The sequence below is a fragment of the Panthera onca genome, chromosome C1 (genome assembly GCF_046562875.1).
Source record: "Panthera onca isolate mPanOnc1 chromosome C1, mPanOnc1 haplotype 2, whole genome shotgun sequence".
In the NCBI taxonomy this organism is placed as follows: domain Eukaryota; kingdom Metazoa; phylum Chordata; class Mammalia; order Carnivora; family Felidae; genus Panthera; species Panthera onca.
In genome coordinates, this window is record NC_138346.1 from 136,273,094 (window position 1) to 136,298,164 (window position 25,071).

General features: G+C 36.8%; 2 protein-coding genes and 1 pseudogene across 7 annotated transcripts in view; 1 reads left to right on the forward strand and 2 right to left on the reverse strand.

Moving 5' to 3' along the window:
• Window positions 1–8,558, reverse strand: part of SLC71A1 (solute carrier family 71 member 1) — a 42,858-nt gene extending 34,300 nt beyond the window's left edge. The window contains exon 1 of one of the 2 annotated variants that reach the window (XM_060624983.3): window positions 8,356–8,558. In XM_060624983.3, the coding sequence (XP_060480966.1) occupies window positions 8,356–8,439 (84 nt within the window). In that variant the 5' untranslated portion in view covers window positions 8,440–8,558. Of the gene's footprint in view, window positions 1–258; window positions 354–8,355 lie in introns of those variants that run through there. The other variant, XM_060624984.3, reaches the window with a different exon arrangement.
• Window positions 8,559–17,018: 8,460 nt separating this feature from the next.
• The window catches only part of SLC35A3 (solute carrier family 35 member A3), a 57,395-nt gene continuing 49,342 nt past the window's right edge, over window positions 17,019–25,071 (reverse strand). For all 5 annotated transcript variants that reach the window (XM_060624991.3, XM_060624995.3, XM_060624993.3 and 2 more), the window contains one exon: window positions 17,019–24,716. In XM_060624991.3, coding sequence (XP_060480974.1) covers window positions 24,626–24,716 — 91 coding nt within the window. In that variant the 3' untranslated portion in view covers window positions 17,019–24,625. The remainder of the gene's footprint in view (window positions 24,717–25,071) is intronic.
• On the forward strand, window positions 18,303–18,698 carry LOC132670905 (phosphatidylinositol N-acetylglucosaminyltransferase subunit P pseudogene; annotated as a pseudogene).

Below are 25,071 nucleotides of genomic sequence, written 5' to 3' on the forward strand. Positions count from 1 at the left end.
ATAGAGGAATGGTTTCATGACAGTCGCCTCTAGCTTTAACCTCAGAAGTCAGGGACAATCTCCTTTCTTCACCTCCACCCTCCAATCTAATTCCCATTTTCTAAATCATAATTTCTACTGGTAATCAAGTATGGTTTCACCATCTAGGCTTTGGGCCAAGCCTTTTAAAATCATTTATTCTTCTATCCTAGGTAACGTCCACAAATTTATATTTCACTGTGTAAAGTCCTTATTTCATTTTATTTAACCTAAACTTACCTTTCTAGGCTTCTGCTGAGACAGGCCCTATGCTTTATTCTTCTATGATCTGGAGCATCTGGTCCATGCATAGCACAAAGGTGCTTAATAAATGTCTGTAGAACTTAAGTGAATTACTCTGTAAGTCCCTTCTATCACCACAGGTATTCAGTATAACTACTGTATTTAAAGACTATTAAATTTTTATTATTATTAGTTAAACTTGCACCTTCCTCTACTAATACCCTCCTCTACACTCTAATATCTGATATCCCACTGTGTCATCTATCACACAGATTTATTGCACACATACACTAGATTAAAACAGTAATGAAAGTATTACTGAAAACTTATAATGGTTTACATTCAAAATCTTGCTTACTCTTCCTGACCACCTTTCAGATTGGACACTGTTACCTCCATTTTATAGTCTAACACAGCAAATAAGAGATGGAATGGAGTCTATCCAGGCAATTCCAGAGCCCAAGTCTACAGCTATGCTGGTTTTGGTGATTACACAGAATACATTACCACAGACTGTTACTCTTTTAAGTGTAGGGATCCAGTTTTTTTCCATTTTAGTATCCAATGTGTAGCACAATGCCTGGTCTAGAAAAGGTATTTCATGACCATGGCTGATTGATAGCCCTAATCATGCAGTCACTGAGCTGCTAGGGAAATTAAGTTAGTCACTTTACCTCTCTCAGCAGGAAGAGATTTATTAATCTCTTACCTAAGTCCTTATCTAGCTCCCAAATTTTGAGTCTATGATTGCCCAGTCAATGGGGTTTATGAATGCAGCAATTATTATACAGGATGTTGACTTTAATAACTTATGTTGTATATCTATCGGTATGAACTGGGGGCTTATAGAGATTTTTGGCCAGGAGACAGAAGTAATTCTACCTATAACTGGGCATTATAATCCCATTTATTAAACAGAATTTATCATGTGAATAAACAATGAGAATAAGCCAAACTGAGGCTCATTCTTCACAACTGGCTTAAACTATTAAAAAGTGTCAATATCATAAAAAAACAAGTTATTCTAGACTGAAGAGACATGGCAACTAATGTAATGATTAAATTCTGTACCCAAAAAAAGACAACTATTAAGGGGGTACAACTAGAGAAATGTGGCTATAGCTAATATATTACTTAATACTATTATGTTAATGTTAAAATTTCCTGAATGTGAGGGGCGCCTGGGTAGCTCAGTCGGTTAAGCGTCCAACTTCAACTCAGGTCATGATCTCATGATTCGTGGGTTTGAGTTGCGCATAGGGCTCTGTGTTGACAGTTCAGAGCCTGGATCCTACTTCAGATTCTGTGTCTCCCTCTCTCTGCCCCTCCTCTGTTTATGCGTGCGCTCTCTCTCAAAAATAAACATTAAAAAAATTTTTTTTAAATACATTAAAATTTCCCAAATGTGGTAATTACATTGTGGTTATGTGGGAGAACATCCTTTTTCTTAGGTGATACATTCTCAGTTTTATAGGGGTAAAGTGTCTTGATATCTACAACGAACTCCTCAAATGGTTCAAAACAAAACAAAACAAAACAAAAAACGTGAGCATATATAGAGAGAAGAGAAGAAAAATAAATGTGGCAAAATGTTAATCTGTGATGTGAATCTGTAGGATGGGCAGATGAATACTCATTATGCTATTTTTGCAACTTTTCTGTAGTTTAAAAATTCTCCAAAGTTGGGAAAAATTTTAAAAACATTATAAAAACCAAAATAAAGTAGGGGCACCTGGGTGGCTCAGTCAGTTAAGCACCCAACTCTTGATCTTGGCTCAGGTCATGATCTCTGCTTAAGATTCTCTCTCCCCCTCTCCCTCTGCCCCTCCCCCTCCTCATGCTTGCTGTCTCAAAACAAGTAAATAAAAATTTTAAAAATAAAGTATAAGGGAGAATAATTTTGATCTTAATATTTAATACAGACAAGTTATCAATCAAAAATGAGGGTAGGGGCACCTAGGTGGCCCAGTCAGTTAAGCGTCTGGCTCTTGGTTTTGGCTCAGGTCATGATCTCAGGGTTCATGAGTTCAAGCCCTGCGTCAGGTTCTGCACTGACAATGCAGAGCCTGCTTGGGATCCTCTCTCTTCCTCTCTCTCTGCCCTTCACCTGCTCTCTCTCTGTCTCAAAAATAAATAAACTTTAAAAACAATTAAAATGAGAGTAAAATATAGCTTCAAAAAGAAACTTTGAATTTCCTCTGAATGATACATAACTAAGCTAAAATAATATCATGTAAAAGTCTTACACACAAAAAATACAAAGGTGCTTAGTTACAGGCATCTAAGAATTGTAGTTTTTCTGGGGTGCCTGGGTGGCTGGGTCGGTTAAGTGCCCGACTTTGGCTCAGGTCATGATCTCATGGTTCGTGAGTTCGAGCCCCACGTCGGGCTCTGTGCTGACAGCTCAGAGCCTGGAGCCTGCTTCAGATTCTGTGTCTCCCTCTCTCTCTGACCCTCCCCCATTCATACTCTGTCTCTCTGTGTCTCAAAAATAAATAAACGTTAAAAAGTTAAAAAAAAAAAAAAAAAAAAAGAATTGTAGCTTTTCATGGAAGAACATTAAAAAAAACCCTGTAACTACAAAGCTGCTTTCATGGGATATGGACACATTATGGCATAACTAGAGAAAATGTAAGCAGGCATCATGTTTCCTTTCTCACAAAGTCGAGTGGTGTTTTCTTATTTCCTCTGACTTTAATCAAGCAAAGCGAGATCCATTAGTTTTGTAGAGCAAAAAGAAAACAAAACCAATCCTTAATTTCCTGGAAGTATGAATCACCATAAACATGTTGCTACACTATTATTCTCATTAAGTAAACCATTTTGGCTTAATTTGCAGTGAGACTTTAGATTTTACTGATAGGCTACAGATCAATTTTAAAGACAGATATTTAATATTTGTATGTTATCACAGAAGTGAAGAGGTTTTGGTTAAATTGCTCCTAGGGGTGCCTGGGTGGCTCAGTTGGTCAAGCGTCGGACCCTTCATCTCATCTCAGGTCTTGAGCTCAGGGTCCTGAGTTCAGGCCCTGCACTGGGCTCTGTGCTGGGCCTGATGCCTACTTAAAAAAAAGAAAAATTAATTTTTAAAAAAGATTACTCTGAAATAGAAATTAAATATACTTCTTAAACACGTTTAACAAAATTAGGATGAGGCCAAGTTTTACTGTTTAAAAAAAACAAACTAGAGTTTAAGATTGTATTACTTGGCAGTAAATTTTTTTTTAAGGATTTATTTTTAAAAAATCTCTACATCCAACATGGGGCTTGAACTTACAACCCCAAGATCAAGAGTCACACACTCCACAACTGAGCCAGCCATGCACCCTACTTTGTGGTAAATTCTGAAAAGATTAAGCAACATGACAATCTATTGTATTCCTTCTCCATTCTGAGGAGGAAAAGATGTAACTGCTAACTCAAGGTAAGCCATCATTACATTAAGTGCCTATCCCCATGAACATCTAATGTGTTACATGGTTCAAATGACCACAAACTGAACTCACTAACAAGGTAGTATTTCATGTGGTAGAATTCATAATTGTTTTTACACATTATTGAGAAAGTAGACCCATTATTTAGAATAAGCTACTACATTTGGCCCTCAAAGAGACCAAACCATTTCAGGAAGCTGGATATATCCTGGCTGCAACTGTCAAATGTTTCTTTGACACTTCTAATTCAAAATAATGCTAAAAGACAACTTGAATTTTTAAATAATTGAAAAACGTAAATCATATATATACTTGTTAGAATGCTACCTGGAAAAAGCTCTTCTTTTTACTTCAAACTTTGGTAGCTGTAAATGAGTTACAGTTCAACTGTTAGTGAATTTCTGCAGATGCTATGATTATTGGGAAGTAGGTCTGCAAACTATATTAGGATGAACTGGATATATAATCTGAAAAAACTGCTTACTAATTTATCCCCAAACATACTAAGCTAAAGCAAATGCTGCAGCACACCATGGAGAAAAGGAGGTAAGTCATTCATGGTACCGCCTGCTACAAGCTTGCCAAAGATGGTACATGCATCCTGATGTTTCCAGGCATGGGCTAGTGACTCCGAAGAACAGTTGCTGTTTGAAGGCACCATGGCCCTCCTCGTGGCTTGTATGCTAGCAATTAGAGGCTGTTTACTTAGCGGCTCTCTGGGGACTAAGAAGAGCTATCCTGAAACTGCCTCAGCCATCTTTGTAGGTGAAGGATGCGACGGATCAGAGCTTAAGTTTAGACTTTTGAAATGGTGGTGACTCCGACTTATGTACTTAAAATCGGAGTTACAAAAAAAAATCTGGTGCTCTGCTTCTCTGGCTATATTTCGTTTTGCAAATACCCATTTTACTTTTTTCAGGTACTTCCAACAAATTAATTCACACATGCTGTGCTTTCTATCAAATCTTTAAAGTCATTTCACCAATTTATTTGTGAAAAAATTGGACATTTTTCGCTTTGTCAGAGATGCAATCTCACAACTGTATTAACAAAACAGTAAAGATCATGTAAAAACATAAGCAAACTTCAAAAATAATTTAAAAATTCTGTTTTTGATGACACAAATAAATAACTCATGAATGTAACTCTTTAGCTCTTAGCCTCCAACAGGAATGTTTACAAACAATCTGGTAATACACGGTAAGAATTTAACAACAAAACTGAAAGTATTCTAAAATGTCATTTAATTCAACAGCCTTAAATGGTCTGCACTAAAGGATACATCAAAATGCCACATACATTAAAACTTGTAACCAAAAACTGTATTTCTACATATGGATGCTTCAGAAAGCAAATTCACCAGTAATGCTACAATTACTTACATCAGTAAAATGGTATACAGGAAATGAGTAAATACATATTTACTGAATTTAACCTGTGGAAGTATTTTGTAGTTATGCATGTTGTTTTCAAATAGGACAACCGGTCTTAAACTTTGGGGAGGTATGGACTCTTCTGGGAATCTCTCTCAAAAAAAACGATAGTCAAAGAAAATTTTGCAAACGACTGCAGGGTGTACAGACCCAAGTTAAGAACTCCTGACACAGAATCACACACCTTCATGTAATTTCCCTTAACTGTATACAACTCAAACGGGCAAGTATTAGTTAGCCTGACTCTGGTTTCAGAGCCTAATCAAATACAATTTCAAGAAAAGAAAAACAGTAACTTATGATTAACCTGGTTCATTTAGAAGGGTTCACTTCTTCAACTGTCAAAAATGATAACAAATCTGTTCTAAGTTTTTGACAAATCATTAACAACTATTAGTTTTGTTTATAAATATTAACATTCATTAATCAGACTTACAAAGATGTCATTAGCAAGATGAAGCAAAATAATTTTATTAACATTGTTGAACACTAGAAAGAAAATGGAAGGGAATCAGATCAGTATCATTGGCCATGGACCTGAAATACTGTTCAGAGATGGTCAAGGATGATCATATAGTCTAAGACACCTGCCTCTAAATGAATCCATCCACAAGCTGAACTTAAACACACACACACACACACACACACACACACACACACACACACCAATACCAAATGGCAATTTACTCCCTTTCTTTAAAAAACGTTCATAAGGGCAGTCTGACCAATTATAAGTAGGGAGGCAGAAAAGCAAATGCCATGTTAAAATTTAAAAAACTATAATAGTTATACTATTTTCCATTTACAGCTAGAGTAGGTTAAAACACAAATACTGCAAAAAATTACTGATATTTCTAGAGATATAAATATTCCATCTATACATATATATAATCAATATAGGAATAAATAAAATTATAATCAATATAGGAATATAATCAATATAGGAATAAATAATAATTTATTCAATTTATATAATCAATATAGGAATGATATTGAATAATATTGAATGATATTGAATGATATGAATGATATTGAATGACATTGAATGATATTGAATGATATGAATAATAATTTATTCAATTTATTCAATTTATTCAATTTATATAATCAATATAGGAATAAATAAAATTACAATAAAAACACTAGGAATGTGCTAGCACATTTTTAAAAATCACTTTAAATGTGTTTTTATCACTTTAAATTCATATTAGGCCCCATAAAATTAAAATATGCATTAACCAAGTTTCTATTCTAAAGAGGTGTCCAGTGCTTTTAGATTGGAAAGTGCAACATAAGTGTATAAAGATGATAAATAATAATACCCACATGCCCATAGTTCTCAAGAAAAGCTTTCATTTATTCTATGTGCCCTCTAAAAAACTTACTGCCAGTGTAAAAAAAAATCGTATTTTACCTCCAAAAACAAGCTATGAATTCACTACAACTTTAATAACAAGATAAAAAATAATAATCTCTTCCAAATCTCCTAGGATTTGGAACAAAAGCATCTGCTGTAAAGCGAATGGAATGAAACTCCAAAGAGGTAACGCAACTGAACTTTACCTCAAGAAAAAAGATGTGTTTCTTGATCAGAGCTTCATTCTTTTGCAAAGAATACTGATCTTAAAAATCACTTGCTTTTATAAAATACAATCCTTTGTTGCTTCTATTTTATAGATTTTATATAGAACTTAAAATATCAAGTCCTGTTGGTTAAGAGACTACCAGTATTCTTTCATGCTATGTCTCTCCCTACATAGTAGTTTGAACCAACTTCATCAAAAGGGCCCTGACTATTCATAAGTGATTTAATCAAAGTAATGTCCTAATTAATCAAGTACAACAAAAAGATCCAAGGACTTGAAGTTTCTTTTTTCACCAAATTATTATTATCTAATTATTTTTAGAGTTAGCTAAAAGGAGATTCTGAAATTGTTGCCTATGTCCCAAGCCTTCTAAATATATTAGCAGCATATTGATGGGGCCCCTATTCTGAAATGTCAAAAACAAAACAAAACAAAAAACCTTTGTCATTTATTTCAAATGAATTCAGCAAATCCTCAGGGGTGGCCTAATTACTGTACATATTTAGCACTATGCTTGCAGTTGATGAGGGCTCCAATTATATACATACACATACAAATATGTTGGAATAAACAGAAATATGGAATAAAAAGAATCATTTCTGCACACTCCTCAGGAAAGTGAAACGGGTATTTTACCTTTGCATTCTATTTCAGAATGTGATAGCAAAGAATGCAACAAAGACCAGAGAGTGTAGCAACATAGAAATTTCAGTATATAAAAGTATAGGCGAGTTAAATTTTCAGTTAAAAATCCTACGTCCCCTGCTGGTTAACTACAGCACACTGCATAAAGTTTATTGTGTGATGACAACTGTTTCTAAAAAGCACAATTTCTTACCCTCTGTCTTCCTTTCAAAGTGTCTTCTAATCCTCAGACCATGATAATTCTATTTAGCGGCTTTTATTTTAAAATAAAGAAGGTGATTTTAAAACAACAGAGTGGTATCTGTTCTTTGGAAACCAGATGATTTAAGTCTAGGCCCCGGGTGTCCTCCGTCACGCTTGAGACTCCGGGAAGTGAAGAGGAAAGCCCACCTTCTGACAGTGTTTACCGCACTGGAAGAAGCTAAGAGCAGGAGCACTGACCCAGAACCAGGTGGAAGAAGAAAGCCAAGGCACTAAGGAGCCCCAGCGGGGTCGTCGCACCAGATACCGCCCGGCTAGAAACATATGGGAAGCCAGGGATAGCTCCCAGCACCTTCGAAAGCGCAGCGACGGCGGCGCGGGGCCCAGCGGCGAAGGCAAGGCTGCGGTGGCGAGGGGCGCGGCGGGACCAGCACCGCCGGGGCGACGCGGGGAGCCGGCCGGCTGGAGAGCCCGGCGTCAATTCCAGCCCGCGGCGGAGGCGCACGTGGGGCTCGAGGCCGAAGGGCCTCCAGGGGCCGCCGGAGGAAAGGGCGGCAGGTGCGGGAGAGGAGAGCGGCTTCCCCAAGAGGACGGGCCCCGGAGGCCGCAGGCCGGGGCGAGGGATGAAAGCCCCCCGGAGCAGAGGCAAGAGGGCCCTGGAGACTGAGACACCGGCACCGCCGACAGGGTGGGGGAGGGCAGGGGCACTCAGGGAGGCTGGTGGCGGCGGCGTGGGGGACAGAGATGGGATGGGGAGCCCCGAGGGACGCTCCCCAGCGCGGTACCCCAGCTCACCGTGCCTCCGTCCTTAATGATGATCTTCTTGGCCAGCATGATACTGCGGTTCGCGGCCCGTTTCTTCTTCTTCCCCTGGGTCATTTTACCATCCTCGACTCCTGGCGCTGCTGCAGCCACTCCCGGGGCGGCCGGCCCCAGCGGCGAGTGCCGTCCCGCCGCTACTGCCGGGCCGAGCCGCTCGGGGCGCCCGCCGCCATCTTGAGGGCCCGGCCTGCCTCCGGCGGCGCGTCACATCGTGCGATCAGCGGAGGAGCCCGCCCCGCCCCACCCACGTGACACCGCCCCGCCCTCTCGGTCGCGGTGCGTTCGCCGCGCGGGGAGGGAAGCCCAGAGGGAAGCCGCTAGGCTCTCGGCTGGCGCCAGCCGGTGTTCTCTGTTCATCAGCTCGCTTAGTTCTCACAACAGCCCTGGGCGATAGAGACCCTTATAGTCCGTCTTCACAGATAAAGAAATGTAAGTTTCAGAAAGTTACCTGCTCATGGAAATACGGCTGATAAATGGTTGCCCTGGAGTTCTCACCAGGCGTCTTCAACTATCAGAGCTATCTCCCAACTGTATTCTAAGCAGGACGGGAACCGAAGGGAACAGTTGAAATCGTTTTCCAGAAATAGTGGGTAACTGAAGGGATAAAGATTAACTGGCTTTTCAGAAACAGTATTTTGTCTTCGTGCTCAGCCACTGCCACCCCAAAGTGGAGCCTGCCTGTTCCAGGACCTTTTCTTTATTCCCTGCCAATAAAAAACTTACATAAGCTATGTCACACTATGTAACCTACTACTTGTTTTACTATTGCTTTTAAAAATCAACTTAATGGGGGGGGGGGGAGGGGGATTATAGAAACGACAGTTGACACAAGTGGAATATGGACTACAGATTGGAGTATCACCCATGTTAAAAGTCAGATTTTCCTAACTATTGTTAGCTAAGAGAATATCCCTTTTCTTACATAATACACTGAAGTCTTAAGGAGTGAAGCGATGTGATGCATGTTACCTACGCTCGAATAGTTAGGAAATAACATGTTTATATATGTGAGGAGAGGGTAAGAGTGACAAAATGGCAAGTTATTTAAAAATAGTGTATTTGGGTATGGTGGTTTTAAGATATGTTCCCAAGTTCACTGATACTCTTCTCTGGAAGAGATGGGGTCTGATTCTCCTCCCCTTGAGTGAAGGGCTGGGCTGAGTGACTCTTTTCTAATAGGATATAGGATAAGTAACACCATTGACTTCAGAGGGTAGGTCATAAAAGCATGGCATCTTCTAGCTAGGTCTTGTTCATTCACTGTGGGCCCACGTCTGGGGGAAGCCAGCTGCCATGTCATGACACTGCCAACAGCCTGTGGTCAGATCTAGGTGTCCAGGAACTAAGGCCCCTACCAGCAGATATGTGAGGAGTCTTGGAAGCAGATCCTCCAGTCCTGGTTAAGCCTTTAGCTGACTGCAACCCATGCCAACAACCTGACTGCAACTTCAGGAACCCCAAGCTAGGAACAGCTAGATTGCCCACTCCGGGTTCCCTGACCCCCGGAAACTGTAAGATAAAAAGTACTTGTTTTAGGGGCGCCTGGGAGGCTCAGTCGGTTGAGCGTCTGACTTCAGCTCAGGTCATGATCTCGTGGTCTGTGAGTTCAAGCCCCGTGTCGGGCTCTGTGCTGACAGCTCAGAGCCTGGAGCCTGCTCCGAATTCTGTGTCTCCCTCTCTGTCTCTGCCCCTCCCCTGCTCACGCTCTGTCTCTGTCTCTCTCAAAAATAAATAAACATTAAAAAAAAAAATTTTTTTTTAAAGTACTTGTTTTAAGTCGCTTAGTTTTGGGGTAATTTGTAACATAGCTGTACATAGCCAATATACAGGGTAAAGGGAATGTGTTTTTGTAATACTGTTGTAACTTTTATGTACGTTTGAAATTATTTCAAAATAAAATGTTAAAAGATAAATTTGAATTTTCTGTCCTTCTATTTCTATGTAAAACATTTGACTAGAAATAGAAAACAAACCACTTTCCATGGAAGGGAGAAGAAAGGCAGTTAGCCTGAAGGATACTTCAAGTTACATTTTCCCATCAATAAGTAAACCCATCATTTGTTTATTATTATTTTTTAAGTAGGCTCCACACCCAAGGTGGGGCTTGAACTCAAGATCAAGAGTATCATGCTGTACTGACTGAGCCAGCCACACACCCCAGATCACCTGTTTAAAAATATTCTAGGTGGTGGGATGGCAGGGAGGGGGTGGGGGGACGGGAGGTGCCTGGGTGGCTCAGTCAGTTAAGCAAACGACTTTGGTTCAGGTCATGATCTCCTAGTTCATGGGTTCAAGCCCCACATTGGGCTTTGCACTGACAACACGGAGCCTGCTTCAGATTCTGTCTCCCTCTCTCTCAAAAATAAGAACATTAAAAATATTCTCTGAGGTGCCTGGGTGCCTCACTGGGATGTGCATCAGAATCTTGGTTTTGGCTCAGATCATCTCACGGTTTGTGAGTTCGAGCCCCTCAATCTCAAGCTTGAGATTCTCTCTCTCTCCCTCTGCCCCTCCCCTGCTAGTGCACTCTCTCAAAATAAATGGATAAACTTTTAAAAAATCCACAAAAAATAAAAATACTCTCTTGCAGAAACATTTCATTGAGCCTCAACTTGAAACTGTTTAGAGAAAGTCATGTGAGATTTCATAAATAAATTCCCAGGAGCTTGTTTTAGATGGATATAGAGGGCTGGTAAGATCATTTATTGTCTGGTTACTCTGATTCTTCATAGCCCCTCAGCTATACCAATTTTGCCATCCTCAAGAACTGATTATTGTTTAGTCATTCAGAAAATATTTTTGAGTACTCTAAGTGTTTCACTGGTTTACTAGACACTGAGGATATGTAAATAAATGAGACCATATTTATCTACATGTAGCTTAATTATACTGGGTGACAAAAGTTATGAAACAAAAGGCAGATAATTGCAGACTGTGGCAAGTGCTGTTGGAAATAATGTAATAAGAGAAATTTAATACATATTGAATGTCCAGAATGTCAGGCTTTGCACTGGAAGAGCTGCAATAGTAAACAAGAGTAATCAGTCTTGTACTAACAGACTTATTGTGTATACATGTGTGGCTTTGTATGTTATTTGGGGTTGTGAAGATTCACAAACTTTACATTAAGTGGTTTGTGTGGGTCAGTTAGGGTTCTTTGGTTACAATCAACAGAAATTAGCATTGGCCAGCATAAGCAAAAGGTAATGATTTTGAAGGATATTGGGAGTCTTTTGAAGGATATTGGGAGTCCTCCAAAATAATGAGGAGAAAATCAGGCTTGAAAACAGGTAAGAACCAAGGTTTGGAAAGTTCATGAGAATACTTCAAGAGGTACTTTGGAAGGTACAGGGATCCCTTGGAGAGAAGAACAAGTGGCTGAAGCTAAATATTCCTAAAACACCTTAAGATTGTATCACAGAATCCAAACCTCAAAATGCACCATTTATTAAAGAAACTGCACTATATCAACATAAGATCATTTTCTTTAACTATAAAACTGAGTCACTGATACCCCTTCACCCATCTCTTCCATAGAACCACCTTTTCTTGCTGATCCAGGAAAATCCAGAACATTTTATCACGAACAAAAAAGCCACCAAAAGCCCATACAAGGCTACTACAAAAAGAAAACAGAAGATAAAGACTTTTCAATTAAAAGATACTACACTCTAGAAAATATGAAGCAGAGGGAAACTGCATACAACATTCCCAATATTAATTAAATATCATTAAATATATAACTGCAGATGTGAAAGGATGCAACATATACAAGGTTTAAAACCCAGTGGGAATATGTGAACTGAGAGTTGATCAAACTCAGCCAATATACTGAAAATATAAAATCATCTAAAAAAATGAATACTAAATTACAGGGTTTCTAAGAGAGAACAGATATAATAAAGGTAAGAAACATGGGGGAGAAGAATAAATCAGCTACAAGAACAACAACAACAACAACAAAAAGCATCAAAGAGAAAACGACAGCAAAAATTATCTGAGCCTCCAGGCAAAAGCCAACAACAAAGCTAATATTTCCAGGGGCGCCAGGCTGACTCGGTGGAGCATGGGACTCTTGATCCTGGGGTTGTGGGTTCAAGCCCATGTTGGGTGTAGAGACCACTTAAAATCTTAAAAAGAAAAACTAACATTGCCAAAGGAGACAGATAAGAAGTGGTGCCAGCCTGACACTAAAACCAAACAATACAATAGCGGAGCAACATTCTCCAAAAAACCCAAGAAAGTTTGAGCCAAGAATTTTATATCCAGTCAAGGTGAACTTAAAGTATCCAGGTTCCAGAAGAAATTTTAAACATGCCAGAACTTGAGGAACAGTGTGCCTAGACGCTCTCCCTTGTGTACTTTACTGGAAGAGCTTTATCCAGCTATGAGTTGACTGGGGAGCATTCAGCCAAAGTACTAGTGGAAGCACGCCTGGGTGGCTCAATGGGTGAAGCTCTGACTTCGGCTCAGGTCATGGTCTCGTGGTTTGTGAGTTCAAACCCCACATCGGGCTCTCTGTGGTCAGCCCACTTCTGATCCTCTGTCCTCCTCTCTCTCTCTCTGCCCCCTCCCCAGCTCGTTCTTTCTCTCTCTCAAAAATAAATAAATGTTAAAAGAAATAATAAGTACTAGTGGAGAGTATTGAGTAGATTTAAAATATATTTAATATTATAACAAAAGCAGGCATTAGAGTGAGAAAATAGTGTGTAAATGTTATACATGTTCTAATCAAATAGAAATAAGGGAACTAAAAATATGAAGATTAGAGGAAGGAGTGGAATAAGTTCAGTGGTGTCACGAGGCAATTAGATGGGAATCAAAGAACATTTTTAAAAAATGTGTATTTATTTATTTATTTTGAGAGAGAGAGAGAGAGCGAGCGAGCGAGCAGGGTGGGGGCAGAGAGAGAGGGACAGAGAGAATCCCAAGCAGGCTCTGCACTGTCAGCACAGAGCCCAATGTGGGGCTTGAACCCATGAACCGTGAGCTCATGACCTGAGCTGAAATCAAGAGTCAGATGTTTGACAGACTGAGCCACCCAGGTGCCCCAGAATCAAAGAACATTTAGAGATGACAAACTAGAGGCACCTGGCTGGCTAAATCGGAGGAGCATGGGACTCTTTATCTCAGGGTCGTGAGTTTGAGCCCCACATTGGGTGTAGAGATTACTTGAATAAATAAAACTTAAAAAAAAAAAGACAAACAGAAACCCAGATAAGCAAAAGGGGGGCTCTAAGAGCATTACATACAATGTCAACAGTATAAATGTAATTGCTAGAACATACATAGCTTTCTAAACAAAAAAGAAATCTTAAAAGCTGAGAACACGTTCCACATAGCAAAAGAAACACAGTAAATATAGCAATATACATAACTTTATTTTTCAAAAGGAAACACAGGAAATATAAACTAGCAACTAGTGAAAATACCACCTTGGGGGGTGGTTAGGAACGGGGTGGAAGGATGGCATGACAACTAGTCTTCTCTGAGTATACTTTAATGTAGCTTTAACTGGGAACCATGTAAATCCTTTACATATTCAAAAATAGAATAACAATCTTTATGTAAATTCTGAAATTGAATACAGAAGTAAACCTAGTTCTTTAAATTTTTTTTTTAATGTTTATTTTTGAGAGAGAGCGAGCAAGCGGGGCAGGGGCAGAGAGAGAGGGAGACACAGAATCTGAAGCAGGCTCCAGCTCCCAGCTGTCAGCACAGAGACTGAGGTGGGCTGGAATTCAGGAACCATGAGATCATGACCTGAGCCGAAGTTGGACGCTTAACTGACTGAGCTACCCAGGCACCCCCAAACGTAGGTATATGAACATAGTCATGTAGAGAAAAGAGTGATTTCCACTAATTTTTGAACACTACTCTGAGTATACATCCTTAGTGGTCTATTAGTCTAAGACAAAAAGAAAACACAAAATTTTGTTTAGTATGTTTACCATTAGTAATATTTTTAGTGCTGAAAAATATACCTCATAATAAAACATATGAACACATACACTGTTACTCAGAACCAGTATTTTCACTGTAAAAGAGAGGCAAGTATAAAATTTAAAAAAACACAACAACCTTCTAATGCTAAATTTTAAGTATCAATTTGAATTTATGAACTTTTTAAAAAATTTACTTCCTAGCTCTGTCCACTGAAATGGTCTAAAAGGAAACAGAATCCAGATTCCATTCCCCCTAAAAGGAATAGGCTCTTTGAAGAAATAGCTGATATTCCAGGTTTGAGACAGCACAAGTACAAGGTTGGCCTGGGACATCTTGTGACTGAAGGAAGGAAGAACTCAGAGACTAACGTGGTCACGTCTAAAAGATACAGGAGCTGGCCTGCAGTGACTTCCACTTCCACTGGCTGTTGGCTCAGAGTATCAAAAAGAACTGTGACTGTATTGAACATTGAATACATTGAATAATTTGAAGACATAGAGATATTTGAAAAAAGAGGGGGCATTGGGAAAAGGGAAATAGTCCTTTTTAAATAGAAGAATATAAACTAATAAAAGTAGAAAAAAATTAGAAAATTAAAAAATTTTAAATCACCATTTTGCACATCAGTGTAGTGTAATAAATGATTCAGTTAAGAATCATCAGTTGATGAGGGGCACCTGGGAATCTCAGTAGATTGCGTGTCCAACTTCAGCTCAAGTCATGATCTCACAATTTGTGAGTTTGGGCCCTGAGTCAGGCTCTCTGCTGTCAAGGCAGCTTTGGATTCTCTGTTCCCCTCTCTCTTTGCCCCTCCCCACCTCAAAAATAAACATTAAAAAAAAAAAGATATATTAAAAAAAAGAATCATCAGTTGATGCTAAAGTTATTGAATAAAAGACTGTTAGGAAAAGATTATTCCCATGGTGTCAAAACATTGCCTTAGAGATTACTAATTACTAAGCAGGAAAAATGACTTACTGTGGAAAGATATGGTAGTCAACACCTTGATCAAGTGACTGATTATCACTTTCATTAGTGAGATAATCTAGAATTATGTCTTCAATGTGATAAAACGTAAAATCTACAAGATCACATATGAAATATTCTCCAAAAACATTTAGCATAAAGCTAATCAAACCCACAGACTCCACTTCCAGTTCAGAGGAAATGCAAAGAATAAAAGGAACAAGTCAAAGAATATAGACAGATCAAGGACAGAAACCAAGTGATTTACAATCTTCAAAAAGTCACATAATGGGGGGTAAGAAACCAAGGGGGTGCAGGGAAGAATCTTTGAGACTAATAAGACAATGGAATACAAAATATGAACCTCAATTGCTTCCTGGTTTAAAAACAAAAGCCTGTGAAGTCATTTCTGAGACAATTGGAAACATCTGAATATGAACTCAGATGATATAATCAAATTAATTTAAAAATTTCTAAGTGTGATAAATTGTATTGAGTTAAATAGGAAAATGCCCTTATTTTTAGGATATGCATGCTGAAGTATTTAGGAGTAAAGTGTCCTGATAAAGCTAGTATGGCAAAGTGTTAGTAATGTTGAATTTAGGTGAGAGTAATTCTTTCAGTTTTTATGTATGTTTGAATTTTTTCAAATTGAAAAGCTGAAGAAATTTAAATTGAAAAAAGAGTCTCTGGGGCACCTGGGTGGCTCAGTCAGTTAAGTGTCCAACTTTGGCTCAGGTCATGATTTCACGATTCATGAGTTCGAGCCCCATATCAGGCTCTGTGCTGACAGCTCAGAGTCTGGAGCCTGCTTCAGATTCTGTGTCTCCCTCTCTCTCTCTGCCCCTCCCCTGCTCACGCTCTGTCTCTCTCAAAAATAAACATTAATAAAAACAAATTTAGAAAAAACAGTCTTTAACAATGATTACTTTGTGAGTGCATGGAGATAACCCATGAATTTTTCAAATCTAAGGTGGTAAAATCTGTCATAGCATGATTGAAACCATTAAAATGGCAATGTTATAAAACCAAAACATTCAAAACAAAAATAAACATGGCCTATAAAGTAAATGGAGACTTCATAAATTATATGAAGTAATTGAAGTTTGGAGCATTATGCATGTAATATCCAGAGTGAACTTCAAGTTTTAAAATTCTAAAATTCACAACAATATTTTCAAAGTCATAGATTGAAACATGGCCTCACCGCTGTCACAATTTTCTGTAACCCAACAAGTATAACTCTACTTTTGCTATAATATTTAGAAAACCTATTGAAGGAGCTTGCATATATTAGAAAAGGCACTTAGAATCATAATTTTTAATTGCTGTATTTACTACCCACACAGAATAATAGGTCATAATAAAACTTCAGTCTAAAGGATTAAACATAAGCCTTCAATTATTAGAAATCATGTTTTTATACATGCAGTGACTTTTAAAAGAAAAAGCAAACACATAAAAACAAGCACATTCACAGATTTTGTTAAAAATACACAAGTCTCGGGGCGCCTGGGTGGCTCAGTTGGTTAAGCGGCCGACTTCGGCTCAGGTCATGATCTCGCGGTCGGTGAGTTCAAGCCCCGCGTCGGGCTCTGTGCTGACAGCTCAGAGCCTGGAGCCTGTTTCAGATTCTGTGTCTCCCTCTCTCTGACCCTCCCCCGTTTATGCTCTGTCTCTCTCTGTCTCAAAAATAAATAAAAGTTAAAAAAAAAAATTAAAAAAAAAATACACAAGTCTCGGTGGTGCCTGGGTGGCTCAGTTGGTTAAGTGTCCGACTTTGGATCAGGTCATGATCTCACTGCTTGTGAGTTCGAGCCCCGTGTCCGGCTCTGTGCTGACAGCTGAGCGCCTAAAGCCTGGTTTGGATTCTGTCTCCCTCTCTCTCTGCTCCTCCCTACTCATGCTCTGTCTCTGTCTCTCAAAAATAAAAATAAATAAAAACTTAAACACACACACACACACACACACACACACACACACACACACACACACACAAAGTCTGGGGGCACCCGGGTGGCTGAGCCGGTTGGGCACTCAAGTCTTGATTTCAGCTCAGGTCATGATCTCAGGACTGGTGACATCAAGCCCCACCATGGGCTCTGCACTGACAGTACACAGCCTGCTTGGGATTCTCTCTCTCCCTTTCTCTCTTCCCCTTCCCTGCTCACACACAGACACTCTCTCTCTTTCTCTCAAAAGAAATAAACATAAAAATATTTTTAAAAAATACACAAGTCTGATTTAGCAAATTCAATTAAGCCCCTTAAATACTTTACATTTAAAGCACATTTTAACATGAGTGTATTTTCAGATGATTACTCCCAAAACATTATAACAATATCCATTATTCTTTTAAATCTTCAGTGAGGTCTACTTAAAAAGGATGAAAGTGAGTATCTCTAGTAAACTATTTCCAAAGGAAAAGTATGTTACTTGTTTTAAAGAAGTTATTTTTACATATTAATAGTCCTAAATGAATACATGTAAATACATTCATAAATGAAAAGTTGGCTAGATCCAATGGAGGGCTGATGCTTAACCCTAGCAAAGGATGACTGCAAATGTGGACCTATCAATTAACAGTGAATCTGTACTGTCATCTAAAGTAACAAATGGTAATAGTTTTATTCTATTAACTTTTCCTTATAATAGCAATGGTTAATGGTAATTTAAAATTAGCTAAAAATGGACTTGGTGCTGAGCTGCCTGAGCTGCCAGGAAGGGCCTGAGTGGGTGCTTGAAAGACCCAAGATTATCTACATTTTTTTTTTTAACGTTTATTTGTTTTTGAGACAGAGAGAGACAGAGCATGAACGGGGGAGGGTCAGAGAGAGAGGGAGACAGAATCCGAAGCAGGCTCCAGGCCCTGAGCTGTTAGCACAGAACCCAACACGGGGCTCGAACTCACAGACTGTGAGTTCATGACCTAAGCCGAAGTCGGACGATTAACTGATGGAGCCACCCAGGCGCCCCAAGACCCAAGATTATCTAAAGCCACAGGGAAAATGGTGGAAAATTCATCCTCGCCATCGCCTGAAAGAGCAATTTATGGCTTTGTTCTTTCCTTAAACTCCCTATTTGGTTTCATCATATATCTCATGTGGGCTTCTATTTCTGAATCTTAAACTCCTTAGGCTTATTGGTCTCCCTATCTATCTCTCATTACAATAGTAATTGGTTATGTACTCTTATTTGGAATAAATGGTACCTCTTCACTCAACTCCATTTATACATAGGTAACGTATACTAAAATTCCAGAGGAGAAGAAATACCAAGAGGAGGCCATCCTAGCATTAAGAGATATTCCTATTAGTGAAATAAACCAAATGTTCTTTCTTGAAAAGAACTTTAAGCCAAAAATTGAATTGTTGACTAACACCAAGCATTTATTATGTTTCTGACATAATACTTTGTACCATAATTATTTTGACTATCTCTTATTAATACGCAACAATGAAATGTAAAAAAAAGTTGAACTTCTCAGATTGAATTCCATTAATATTATAAATGTCCTCAAATATTAGTTACTAATGGGCAGAATAAATTACTACACTACCATATAGCAGACTTAAAAAAAATAATAATTATCAGTAAAAGAAGTCCCTCCAAAGAGGCATTCATGTTGTAATTTTCAATTGGCAAAAAATAAAATAAATAAAATAAAATTAGCTCACAATGTACATTAATATACAGTATAAAATATCTATAAATTAATTTAAATGTATTGTTCTTTAAAATAGTTCAGCATTTAATAAGGTTGTCATTAAACATCAGAACTGAAAACTAAATGAATACTATATGTGCTACTTAGCAATGTATCAGACTACAAATATGTTTTTCTACCCCCAAGTCACATGTTTAGAATCATTTGACATTTCTCAAATTAAAACGATAAAGTATAAATTAAAAGTCTCTATAAACAAATTGACATTGTTTGTGCCATCCTCATCAGTTCAGAAGAATGTGTATAGACATAAGTGGTCACTGTGTAGTAAGGAATTTGGCCTTACCCAAACAAAGTTCTGGCCTACATCTTTAGGACTTCACACCTGATAATTTCTGCTAACAAGATGACTCAGAATGAGCCCTTATAACTTGATGTCAGTTTTCCAGGGAGGGACAGAGCTAGTAAGTTCAACCATGTGGGCAAAGAATCAATCATTCCAAGTAAGAAAGCTTTGATAAAAATTTGGACACCAGGGGCGCCTGGATGGCTCAATCAGTTAAGCATCCGACTTCAGCTCAGGTCATGATCTCATGGTTCTTGAGTTCGAGCCCCGCATCAGACTCTGTGCTGACAGCTCAGAGCTAGAGCCTGCCTCAGATTCTGTCTCCCTCTCTCTCTGCCCCTCCTCCCACTCACACTCTGTCTCTCTCTCTCTCTCTCACAAAAATAAACAAACAACAGAAAAATTAAAAACAATTTGGACATCAAAGCAGAGTAAGCTTTCCTGACTGGCAATACTGTATGTACATTGTGGCCAGGAGTAGATAACACGGTCCATGATTCCACAGGGAGTAGACACCTGGAAAGGAGTCTGGGCCCCTCCTAGACTCCACCCTATATGTGTCTTCCTTTGGCTGGTTCAAATTTGTATACTTTCTTGGTAATAAACATGATTATGAATAGAATAGGTTTCAGGGAGTTCTGTCTTTCTAGTGGATTATTGAACCTGAAGGTAAATTTGGGAAATCCCTGAATTTGCAGTCACCGAGATTCTCTCTACTATAGTACAATTTCAAATCCTTGGGATGTGAAGGCAATTTATTTATTCTTTGCTATTTTCTTTTCTGGAATATATATGTAATCAATCCTGCTTTGAAGGAATTCAAAACTTTTAACCATAAGAAAGACCATTTACAAATGCTGGTCACTGTCTGACTATTGAATGGCAGTAGTTATCCATAAGATTTGGATTAGGAGGTGTATTTGCATGGCACTGGGATTCAAGGATTGTGATATACTTCCAACAAAAGAAGTATTCCAATTCCAAAAAAAATGTAAAGATTTTTCACAAGAAACCAAAGAGAAGTATACAATAAAATAAAATTAAATATTGATGTTCTTTAGTGATGTTTAAAACAAAGCATTTGTACAATTTTGTACAAGGATATTTCACTAATAGAGGTGGGAATGAAATCTTTTATATTGCTTATCATTTGATCTCTACGCACTGAATTGTAGTCACAATAGAAGCAATTATATTCACATTATGAAGAGAATATATACCAATCACTATAATTACTTAACCTTGAGGCTGGCAAACAGATAATTTATTTAAAACAACAAAAAATTAGGTTATTATCACACAGGTAGAGAAGTTCTAACTAGTTTAAATAAAACCCAGTCTTTCATGCTAGAGCACAGACTAGAAAAAAAGAAAGAAGATCACACATGATAAAGGTAACGAGAGATGATGGAAAAGATCAGGAAGTCATTTCTGATATATAGAAAGGAATCTAATTCATGGTTAAGTCAAACACAGGTGAAAAGGGAAACAAGAATTATAGGAAGAAATTTATATAGAGTTAATTATGAAAATAATCTTTTTCATAAATCTACTAGATAGATAATGACTGCATACCAAAAAATGACAAAGAAAAATTTATCAATTAAAAAGCCATTTAACAAAAGACCAATTTATACATTCCTCTAATTATGTCCATAAAAAATTTAAATATACAAATCACATTTCCATACTCAAAGGAATCTTTCTAAACAAATGAAATACACAGACATATAAACAAAATCAGAATTCAAATCATTAAAAAAATATTTTAAAAATCACAGTAAATTATATCTCATAATAAGAAATAAAATAACAAAATGACATCTATATACATTTGTTAAAGTTTCAAAAGCTCAATGATGAAGCAACGGTGCATAATTTATTTAAATAAGTACTGTTTACTAATGCTTATATAATATACCTATTTTAATATTCTGTTAGATAATGGATTTAAAGAACAAATGTTGAAACATCCAAAAAATTGAATTATAGTTATTCTTAAAATGTTAATTTTCCCATGTGTCCAAAGTTGTGAATTACAGTAATATCCTCCAGAAAAGTCAGGTATTTGGTAAAGCAAGGCACATAGGACCAGATTTTGATAAAGGTGCTTTTTCTTTGGTCCTGTAATTTCTTTAAATATGCTACATATCTGGGCGATTCTTAAGATGACTTTCAATATAGCATAAATAACTTTTATAAACCTTTTCTTACGTAAAGCATACATCCATGTGTAATTAAATATTATAACAATGAAAGTGTAAGTAAAACAAGAGATGCTAAACCCTATTTTTAAAAACAAAACAAAACTCAGTTGAATGACTATACAATGACATTTTAAAAGTCCAATAATTTGATATGTAGGAAAAGTGTATCAATTCTTAAGAATAATCAATATTACATTAAGTCTACTGGGTACAAAGTCAATTAGTTTCTTTTCAAACTCTGTCTCCTTAGAATCTAGCTTAAATATCAAACTACTTTTCCTTCTACGAAATTGTGACATTCAATATAAATTTATGTAAACATTTAAGTTTTGCACCTCTAAACTACAGTTTCCACCATAAAAGTAGCCTACAACTTCTCTAAAAATACTTATTAAAGAACTGGTGATACTACTGTGTTGAAACATCTACATGTTGAATTTCAAACTTTTCTTCCCAAATACCATATTCTTAATTTTTAATAGAACCATCAACTGGCACTCTTCTCCCATGAGTTAGCACATTTTTATAATGAACAAAGTAGTTAAGAGATAACAAGTAAACTTCAAAAAGTAAGAATTTAAATAATAAAGGAGTCATCATTATAAAAGACTGATACAATAAGGCTTTTGGAGGTCATCAAAACACACACCACACACAGAGGAAAATGGCATTATCTGTATATATGACATGATATAGCCTACAGACCCATCTTCTCAAATATGATTCTTTCTTTATGAATTAAAAATTATAAGCTACACAACCCAATCTCTAATAACATCTTCAAACCTATAAGCAAAATATAAACTAAGCTTGTCTAATAAATGTTTCGTTTGAAAATATGCTTTAGACTATTTTGTCCTTTGTCACAACTTTTGATTATATTTTTATAAGCTTTATTGAGAATCTTGAAAACTGTTATTTTGGACACCTGAAAATATATTACAATGGTAACTAACCTGTCTGATTTCCAATATTTACTTGTATCATTTTTTGAAGGGACAGACTAAACCTGAATTAACAATTAATTGTAAATGTACACTGAATTAATATGTAAGTACCCAACTAGTACTTCAATGTGGGCCGAACATAAATCTTTATATTTACTCTTGAATTCTGTGCATTTGCAGGATTTAGATTTCACTTGGCAGTAGATAGTAAGATGTACATCAGAATGGTGTTAAAAACACCATGCTCAAAATGTGGTAAAGTTATTAAACAAATGCTCTCAAAGGTGGTCACTGAAAATCATAAGTCAGGCTTCCAGAAAGTTTGGTTAGTGTCAGTTTGGAATTACCAGGAAACTGATTTAAAAGTATTTTGTACTTTTAAACACTTTTAAGCTTTGAATGGAATAGATTAGGCCTGTGTCCTGTAGAGACTAGGTATGCATAAGCAAAGTAATATAGCCAGTCCTAATTAGCCAAAAGTATCCAACAGTTTGTGACACGGTATTTTTGAGCCAAATTCTATTTAACAAAATCCATTATAACTATATAAAAATATTTACTTTTCTACAGTTTTTAGCTATTAGAATGGGAGACTTTTAAAAATATATGAAGCATGAATGAAAAAATAAAGTAAAATACTTCTTATACACAATAGGTTAATTCTGTCTATATAGTCAATAATTAAGTTAAACCTATATTCCAATTTTAGAAAGTATTCTTGCCCACCAATTCACCTTATCATTTTTGCTATATTTTCTCTCCATTGAACCAACTTATTAAATAACACATGTAATTTACAACCTCAACTCCAGTGCTAATCAAAATGGAAAAGAAACCACTATCTTAAAAGCAAAGTAGTGGTTCCTTCCCAGCAGCTTTTTAGGGCCACAGAAAGGGACTCAGAATTGGCTACCTCTCCTAGACATGTGACCACACTATTTCTGGGGATGGTGGGTTTATGAGAGGCCTAAAAAGTTCTTCTGAGCAGCCTTGAGTTATAGCTATGGTGCCATTTAAAATAATGAAATATCATGGCAATCTGGAATGTCTCTAAGAAAGGTCATTTTGGTCTCAATTCGTTGACATGTATACTACAATTATTTTGGTTGTTGTTTTTAATTAAAGGAAGTTTTTACAGATCAACGAGTAAAATATTCATTTAAAAACATTCTAGATGTATACAGTATATGCTTTGATAGTTCAAAATTCTCCAAGTGGAGATGTTAGACAATAATTATTTTAAATTATTAAACAAGTATTTATTTCCTTTAAATTACATTTTGAAACTTCAATGGAAATTACCACATACAGAAATTTAATTTAAAGTAATATTAAGGATTTATCTGATTTACAGAAAAGAAATATAGTTAAGAGATTAAGGACAAAACTCCATTAGTGCAAAAGTCTCTGGCTACTCTCTAGCACAGGAGCAACTGGATTGCTTTCAGCAGTTTCAAAGCACTAAAAGATCTTAAAACGTAGATGGAGAAATAGATGTGTGTACTTCTCTACATTAAATTTAAATATGAATTTTATTCTCTGACAAATTAGACCCAGAACGTAACTTTATCAAATTTTATGTAGTTGAACAAATAACATTTAGCAATCCTTTCTTTAGTAATCTTTTGTATAAATATAAAAATCTCAGATACATGAAAATGTTTTTCAAATCATACTTCTATTTCTTCACAGCTTTATAGGCAATTATAATTATAATTTTCAAACTTTGAATATTCCATGTGATTTGATATATCTGTACAGAAAAAGATAAAAAACATTTAATAAGATTAAATAGATCTAATTTGCAAAAATTGGTATCGGACATTTGTTGTGTGCTCTTGCAAAGAGTGCATAGGACATTTCTGCAGCAATCAAAAGGTAAAATCTTTTTAAACTCAGATTTCAAGTTTTTTCCAAGAATTATTTTTCCAATAATTATTCTAATCCCTGGAAGTACTTTCAAGCTTTGATTTCTAGATGTAATAGGTATTTTGTTAACATATACACATATTTTAGCCTTAAATGTTTATATTTTCAAACCATTTGAATATGATGAGATTCAGCGTGATGATATCTTCTTAGAATCTGTAGAAGTCCTCTATGCAAGATTAATGTTGAGATTCCTAGTGCACCATTGTGAAAAACCAGTTAAAGATAGTATATACTATGCTTTAGTAGGATTGCCTGTAGGTTTGGGATCATAACCATATAGGAAAGTAGCTGTTATTACAAGGATGGCTCCAAGGAAAAAGACACTAAACAGATGAAGAAAAAATAAAAAGAGAAAATCAGATTAAAAGCAAACAACTTCTTTCTATTTCTTCACTTGTAAAAACAATTATAACTTGGGGGAAAATGTTCCAGTAATATGACTAACAAATACTGAATACTTACTACATTCTAGGTATTCAAGCCAAGTATTTTCCATGCATTATCTCACTTAGTTCTTATAACAACCCTATGAAGAAGTATTAGTATTGCCCTCATTTTTTTTTTTTTTAATATATGAGAAAACTGAGGGTTAGAGTAACTTGCTTAAAATCTCACAACTTGAAATGGAAGATGAGATTCAAATCCAGGTCTGTCTGACTCTAGAGCCTGTACTTTCAT